Source organism: Silene latifolia, chromosome 1 (genome assembly GCF_048544455.1).
Source record: "Silene latifolia isolate original U9 population chromosome 1, ASM4854445v1, whole genome shotgun sequence".
In the NCBI taxonomy this organism is placed as follows: Eukaryota; Viridiplantae; Streptophyta; class Magnoliopsida; order Caryophyllales; family Caryophyllaceae; genus Silene; species Silene latifolia.
In genome coordinates this window covers 169,970,679-169,978,869 of record NC_133526.1, presented here as the reverse complement: position 1 = coordinate 169,978,869, position 8,191 = coordinate 169,970,679, and the positions used below count along the sequence as shown (strand labels likewise).

The 8,191-nt window shown below is 37.7% G+C and overlaps 1 protein-coding gene across 2 annotated transcripts; it reads right to left on the bottom strand.

The window, feature by feature from the left end:
- Positions 1-894: 894 nt before the first annotated feature.
- Positions 895-7,891, bottom strand: LOC141611430 (putative RNA-binding protein C25G10.01). Of its 2 annotated transcripts, XM_074429971.1 has the most exons (8): positions 7,747-7,851; positions 7,613-7,632; positions 4,115-4,249; positions 3,940-4,039; positions 3,698-3,847; positions 1,809-1,878; positions 1,379-1,618; positions 895-967 (listed from the first exon to the last, which is right to left on the bottom strand). In XM_074429971.1, the coding sequence occupies exons 1-7, from the start codon at positions 7,747-7,749 to the stop codon at positions 1,407-1,409; spliced, it is 690 nt and encodes a 229-aa protein (XP_074286072.1). In that variant the 5' UTR covers positions 7,750-7,851; the 3' UTR covers positions 895-967; positions 1,379-1,406. The 2 variants fall into 2 exon arrangements, with proteins under 2 accessions (XP_074286072.1, XP_074286064.1); XM_074429963.1 differs by lacking the exon at positions 895-967 and having other exon boundaries at positions 1,131-1,618; positions 7,747-7,891.
- Positions 7,892-8,191: the final 300 nt, after the last annotated feature.

Genomic DNA, 8,191 nt, shown 5'->3' with positions numbered 1-8,191 from the left:
AAGTGAATAATATAATGACAACCCGAGCCAAGCTTGAGCTTCAATTTTTTGGGCTCGACGAGTTTCGAGCCGAGCCCAACTCAAAATTCCGAGTCGAGCCCGAGCCTACTCAGGTTCAAATCAGCGCAAGGACAACAATGCAAAAGATAAATCAAATAGACAAAATAGGTTGAGTCTTATTATAGAGGATCAATCTAATCTTCTTACGATAAAAGAACGGGCGTCGAAGTTACGGAAGGAAAACAGAAAGGAGGATAACTTGTAAAAAGAGTAGGCAGTAAATAAGAATGAGAAGGGAGATGGGAATCCGGAAACTTCATTTTCTCGAGGATGCTGCAAGTTTTCTGCATTCGGACAAAGATTCCCTCCCCATTTAATTCCTCCCACTTTTCTCTTTCTTATTTATTACTCTTTTTTTCAAAACATTTTTACACAATGAATCCGAAGATTCAAGTTTCAAAATTTGCTAAAAATTATGTTTTCATTCTATTGGATTCCACATCGCTATCACATAAAACTGAAAACACCTTATAGATAAAAACGGAAGACGAAAACAAAATATCAAGCGCAAATTCTAGTGTAAGGCGATTAGGTGAGACATTATACAAGAATTTGGTTGTGGAAGGAGACTGGTGTACAACAGACTTGCACAAGAATGCGAGAATCACTTGGTATTACTTCCAGCGTAAGTTTAATTATCATACAAACAAACTACCAACAAAGAAAAAGCTCACAAACAAGACGGCCAATTGTTAAAACGAAGTAATCGATCAAGAGCCAACAAAAACTTAAGCAAAGGGATAATCTAGAGCTATTATGGACAGAACGGGACATTGGACCGATCTTGTCCAGCCTAAAGAAAAAGCAGGCACATAGGATATTTTAGAAAAATTTACACGCTCTAGCTTGCTACCCTTCCCAAATCCGCTAGCCCACTTGTCCATGCGCCACAAAACTTATGTCAGGCCTGAAATGAGTTTGACCCAAGCCACCTATTAGGCAATTAACCACCTCTACAATAATCTGCGTCATTCAAAAGACGGAAAATAGGACAACTGTGGCTGATGGGACCCTGGTTTTGATCGCATTATAGAAAATTACTTCACTTGCCATAAAACTGTATCCTACTCTGGTCGATAGAAACAGGGTAATTCATAGAAGCCAAAACCTAGTAATGTGGTTTACACAACTTCAATTATGCAAATTAAACTACAAACACAAGGTAAAACAAGCATTTTCAGATCCGGTAAGATCACAATTCACAAGGGACACAACTAATACAACATTATCAATAGTTCTTCCAAATTCCAGCAACCCAAATTCACATTCTAGTATTCTACCACAGTAACAACTTCTAAGAAAAGTCGGCAATTCATACCAGAATTCTTAATGCATACAGTGCTTTCTTATCTGACATAGCCAGAACGACGCCCATATCCACGGTCAGGACTTCCATATGGAGAATAAGACCTTGATCGGTATCTCCTTGACCTTTCAGCATACGGTGAGCGTCGAGGAGAATAACCCCGGCCACCTCGATAAGGTGAACGCCTTGGAGATCTTCTATGACCATAATCTTCACGTCCATAACCCCCACGAGGTCGGCTACGAGGATGCCCTGCAAACCCAAAACATTTAGACAGTTGCAGAAAAAACTTGGCTGAGACTGTTTGGACTTGTGAGACTACCCCCAAAAAGTCTACAGTTGAATAAATATTGAATAAGGATTCGAGCTGTGGTTTCCTATACAAGTCTCAAAAAAATTCGTCAAATGTTCAAATTAAGGTTCAGACATTAGGAGAGGTTACCTGACTCTCTTGATTTGTCCAGGCCCAAATAGTGTCCTGGAGTTGGTGTCCTTGGCCGTTTCCTCCTTGACTGAAAAGGTAGACAAAAATCTCATTCTATCTACTCTTTTCAACCAGTTAACGCAATGATGTCAAGTGACAGCATATAGCAGTGCAGAAATTCTACCACACCAGAGTTTCTTACATCACAAATAAAAAAAGGAAAAATACAACAAAAATTGCAGCAGAAATCCACCCCGTAATTATATTTTAGACACTTGCATCATTGCATCGCTGACGACACACAATAGACAAAGAGTGCATATTGTTGGTTGCAAATGGAAAGCAGCTAACAGCTAACAAAGAAGAGAAATGAACACGTATATTTTTGACTTTATCAAGAAAAGAAATGACCATATAATATTAGACACCCAGCTGGCCGCTACAGCGACAAAAGGATCGTCGACATCCTTCAAATATAAATCAAGGTCAACTCTTGATAACTAAGAAGAACACCATATAACAGACCTATATGCGATATAGCATGGGAGGGGATGGAAAATATAAGTTCAAAAGAAGAATTGAGAAGGAAACAAGGTATGTAATGCACACAGCACACAGGTCATATGGCTGATAACCTATTGACACCCCAAAGAAAACACACACAATTACACAAAACTTCCGTTCTCTGTAACAGACCCACACTGCCAGATTCAGACCCTCCAATGAAGAACACACGTTAACACGAAACAAAAATTTTATTGATCAAGCAAGAAACACACACGTAACTAGTGACAGACTCCAACCCTAAGGCATTTCTCAAGTATCGACTATCGAGGAAATCATAACTCTCACTTAGGTGTTCTAAGTTAAAATTTATTATTCCCCATTCACAGAGATTTAACATTCTAGAGCCAAATGTAGCGATCACTCTCACAAATATAAGATCTTAATTAGTGGCATAGAAAAATTGTCATGTAAATTGTGGTTTACAGTTTAAAATGTCAATAGATATGCTTTAAAGACGGGCTATTGTACTGATCTTTGGGCCATCAGTCTCATCACCTCAAGTCCACTAAAAGCAGCGGCTCCTTTGAGCATGTATCCCAGCCTGAGTACATTCTCTTGGTACTGGGTGTTCCGAAAGTTGAAAATACTTCGCATTAAGTTTGTAAGAGACAATCAGCTTTCTACGAAAAGAGAATTCATTTCACTCACAAATTGCCTTTCTTATGCCTTACGACATCAAATGCGATAAGCAAAATGTATGTTTTGCGCTATAAAAGTAAGACTGAGTACAAACAATTACTTTGCCGTGATAAAACAGTAATAAAAACTACACCAGCAAACCTCCTTTCATTGCCATATGCAGTGACTAACTGGTAGACACAAGGAAATCCTAAAGGTAACACTGCTACACACAAATATCAACAAGGAAATAGGCTGCATGCATGTGAAGGGTAGGAGTTCACTAGTCCAGCAACATAGAAGCATGAAATAGAAACAAAGCCACGCAAGAATAGCAACCAACCAATTCAGATTCATCACACATGAGAGAACCAATACCAACAAATTGCATCAGGTATGAAATACCATAAAGCCTGTCTAGAAATGTTGCATGTCGAAAATATCCGTTGATTAGTTGAGAGTTGATGGTGAATGCGGATGTTGTTAAGTTGTTGGACACTATTTGCTATGTTTAGTTGAGGCATTGAAAATATGTTTAGCTGGCCGTTTCATCAAGCTGTTTGACTAGCTTTGAGATGGATGAAACTGATCATCTTTGATTGCTTCCAACAAAGCTGACACAATGAAGTCTGAATGTAGCCAAAAACCTCCAGGTTAAGAGGAAAGGGATAATCATATACCTCTTACTATGCACGGCATTGTTATAGAGACTGGAAGCATACCTTCTCAACAGTAATGTAGCGCCCTTCAAGAACAGACTGATTAAGGTACTTGATGCAACGATCAGCATCTTCAAGACAGTCCATTGTCACAAAAGCAAAGCCCCGAGATATTCGTGTACGTGGCTCCATAACCAGAAAAACTGAGCTTACCTGAAATAATAGTCATTTAGTTTTAGCCAACCATTTCAAAGATCATTAAGCAGCAATCAGATTATAGCAAAAGCACCCGATTTGGCAATGACCTTTCCCTCTTTGCCAAAATGATCCTTAAGATCTCGTTCTGTGACTCTCGCAGAGAGCCCTGTCACAAACAGGGTGTTTCCAGGATTGCTAACCTCCTCCCTGCCAAATTCATACAAGGGTCAGCCACTTGAGCACACAAGTACAAATCGTTGGCATCATCCCATGTAATCTCACCTCCCACGGCTTGCAGATCTAGACCTGGATCGAGAGCGTGACTTGTATCTAGGTGGAGACGGAGATCTGGACTTAGAAATAGACCTTGACAGCGACCTTGATCTTGCCTTAGGAGGAGATGGTGATCTTGAATACCTTAAGAAGATAAAAGAATAAACCAGCACACTGAAGTTAAATAGAGCTCGACTGAAGTGAAGAAGTAACAGGCTCTCTGACGAGCAATGTTACTACATAATAAGGATTAAAAGAACTACCATATAGATCATCTCATGGGACTAGACAAATACCACGACGATCATGTTAAGAGATTTTTAAGCTAACCTATGATGCTCAGGCTCTTTATATAACCTTAAGGAACAGTGCGCCACATTCGATGCTCAAACATGATTTGACACTATATCAATTTTTCTACATAGAACATCAATATTATTACATAATTTGTGATGGACACATGGACAAGCATCCAAGTCGCAAACTTCTAAGTGAACACGTGACACAGATTTAAACCGGATTCATCTACCTATAAACCTAAATTTAGGTAGAAGATCCAAACGCTTAAGTCGACTAGTAAAAGTGTTTACACAAATGCAGCAGTTTCAACAAACTTTGGCTAATCCTAGGGCATACTCTATTACCTTATGACATCATAATAAAGTGGCCGATTTCTAACACTGGTTTGGATTAAGTTAAATTTTAAAAAAAAAAAAAAAAAAAAAAAAAAAAGTTCTAACGAAAGGTAAGCCTTAAAAGACATGATTGGGAATGAGAAAGCACGAAAGAAAAATCCTCAATCCAAAATAACAAATAGCACATCGTCAAAACAAATAAAGAAATCTATCAACAGACTTCACACAACACAACTTTCTGTTCTTCGACACTACCATCACTCCTACGCTAACAAACATCAAACACTAATCCCCAAGACAGCAAGCTCAAATTCATCGGCAAATTGTAGCACATTTATGAATTACTGAGAAATAATAGTCAAGCTGGCCAGGGTTGCCGAATTCGCTCCAGACCCTAGCGAATCGCGAATCGATACGATCGTATCAATTCGTGATTCGTTAGCGTATCAGTTCGCCCTAATACGGTAAGAATTCGCTCAGATAGAGCGAACTGGAATACTGTGCGAAAACAAGAAAAACTGAGAAAAAAAGTTAAATAATGAAAGATACTTACATTTTGATATGGTGGAAAATGGTTGAGATGAAGGACGAGGATGAAGGATCAAGGAAGAAGATGAAGTTGTTTGGTCACCATTGATGAATGACGAGCATGGAGCATGGAGCATGGAGCATGGAGGTTTCAACTGATGAAGAAGTTTATGGGTATTGGGAAGGAGATGAACGGATGAAGGAAGGAGATGAACTGATAAAGAAGTTTATGGGTATTGGGAAGGAGATGAACTCATGAAGAAGTTTATGGGAATTGGTAATTTGGGTAGAAAAGTCTTTATTGGGAACTGTAAAGATTTTTTTGTTTTATTGATATTTTATTAGTGTGATTGGAAGTTGGAACACTGACTCTTAACATTTTACACAATTATTTATTGGAAAAAAAAAAATTGACTTTTGCTTTTTTTTTTTTTTTTATATTTTCAATCATGAATATTCAAAAAATTATGTTTAGTATTTTTAATACGCTTAGCGAATCGATACGAATTAGCGAATTATATTATTTTTAATACGCTTAACGTATCGGATACGCTCAATAGAGCGAATCGCGAATTCGTATTACGAATTCGTATCGAGCGTATTACGTATTCGGCAACCCTGAAGCTGGCAATAAACAGCACCAACAGCGAGACATGCCCTTAGCCTTAATCGTGCATTTGTTACCAAAGTAGCAAACACCAATAACCATATCAGTTTACTAGAATTCCTAACGCAGCCAATCAATCACATGACATTCAATCTGGTATAAAGAATCCCCCCCATCTTCCTTAAAATTAATCATAACTATTCCAACTTTCACACATCAAACACTAATTTTGCTTCAATCGAAAAAATTAAATCGCCACAAAGAAAAATTAAACAAGCCCACTGAAGCTGAATAGTGCTCGATTGAAGTGAAGAAGTAACAGGCTCTCTGACAAGCAAATGCTACTTCATAATAAGGATTGAAAGAATTACCATATCGATCATCTCATGGGACTGGAGAAATACCACAAGGACCATTTTAAGACATTTTTAAGCTACCTATGATGCTCAGTCTCTTCATATAACCTTGAGGAACAGCATGGCACATTCGATGCTCAGACATGATTTGAGACCATATCAATTCGTTTTACAAAGAACATTAAAATAATTACATAACTTGTGATGGACACATGGACAACCGGACAAGCATCCAAGTCGCATACTTCTTGGTGAAAAAAATCACGGACTTATACCAGGTTCATCTGCCTATAAATCTGATTCTAGGTAATAACACCCAACAATAACGAACTAGAAGATCCAAAGGCTAAGCGCTCAAGTCGACTAGTAAAAGTGTCTATACAACTACGGCAGTTTCAACAAACTTTGGATGATTCTAGGGCATATTCTACTACCTTAAAACATAATAAAGTGGCAGACATGTAGTACTAGTTTGATTAAGATAATAGCACAAAACAACGAGTTCTAATGACAGGCAAGCCTTAAAAAAGACATGACTAGAAACGGGAAAGAAAATTCCCAAGTCCAAAATAACAAAAAGCACATAGTCAAACAAATAAAGAAAGCTATGGAAAAACTTCAAACAACACGCCTCTCTGTTCTACCATGCTACAATCGTTCTTACGCTAACAAATATCAAACACCAATCCCCAAGACAGCAATCCCAAACCCATTGGCAACTTTCAACACATTTACTCAAGATATACTGATCAAGCTGGCAATAAGATGCACCCAGAGAGACGCATGCCCTTAGCCTTAATCAGGTATTTGTTCCCAAACCCAACTGCAATTGATAGAATTCCCAATGCCGGCAATCAATCACACAACATTCCATCTGTTAGATGGCCTAAAACTCCCCTTCCTCCCAACTTCCTCAGAATTAACCATAACAATTCCAACTCTCTCAACCGATTTTCAAAGCCTCAATCGAATACATTAAATCGCCTAAGAAAAGATCTAACCTTCTGAAATTGCAAAAGAAATTCAACCACACACCACGGTTTTTCGCTTTCACGCCAATCAATCAACAACATTCCATCTGCTAGACAGCATACCCCCCCCCCCTCTCTCTCTCTCTCCCAGCTTCCTCAGAATTAACCAAAACAATTCCAACCCTCTCACATCTCAAACACCAATTTCGCCGCCTCAATCGAATAAATTAAATCACCTCAAAGAAAGAATCTAATCTTCTCAAATTGCAAAATAATTTCAACCACACACCAACTTGTTCTCTTTCTAATCAAAAAATTCAAAATAAAAAACAATAAAATCAAGATCAACGTCAATCGAAGCCATTAATTCTGGTTGAGTTGAGAAAGAAAAAAAAAGATGAGAAATTTACCTTCTGCGGTGAGATTCGGCCTGCAAAACATAGGAAAATCGGCGAAATTAAAATTAATGGAAGATAAAGAAGCGATTTGTTAATCGAATAAGAAGATGTAGAAGAATTGAGGAAGAAGAATGCGAGATGCTTACCATTTTTTCGATTGCTTCGTGAGAGAGAAACAGAGAAAGGGGAAATTAGGGTTACGAGTTTGTCGCAGTTTTGATTTGGGGATTGGGCCTAACGAGTAAATGAGGACTATAGACGTTTTATGTTGGGAATCCTCTATTTATTTTCACCCACTCTTCTTTAAGACGCGTATATACGTCCTTAAAAACAAAGAATGGATTATGACGAGACAAAAACACTCTCTCTTCAGTAAGTGGATTATACATCTGAGGTAGTACATCAGATTATATAGTTTTTGAGTATTAAGATAAAATGTTTGAGTTTTAATCTAAATTTTTTGAGTATTATTATAAAGTTTTTGAATTTATTTACTTAAACTTTAATTTCAAAAAGCAAAAAGTTACACTATAATTCAAAAAAATTATATATAATCTCAAAAAAAATTGATTTTTGACATTATAAAACTAA

What these genes read in the sequence shown, in the direction of transcription:
- LOC141611430 (XM_074429963.1), bottom strand. An exon ending in GCCGAATCTCACCGCAGAAG is followed by an intron (nt 4,250 to 7,612) that starts GTAAATTTCTCA and finishes TATCTTCTTAAG; the next exon opens with GTATTCAAGATCACCATCTC. An exon ending in AGATCTGCAAGCCGTGGGAG is followed by an intron (nt 4,040 to 4,114) that starts GTGAGATTACAT and finishes TGAATTTGGCAG; the next exon opens with GGAGGAGGTTAGCAATCCTG.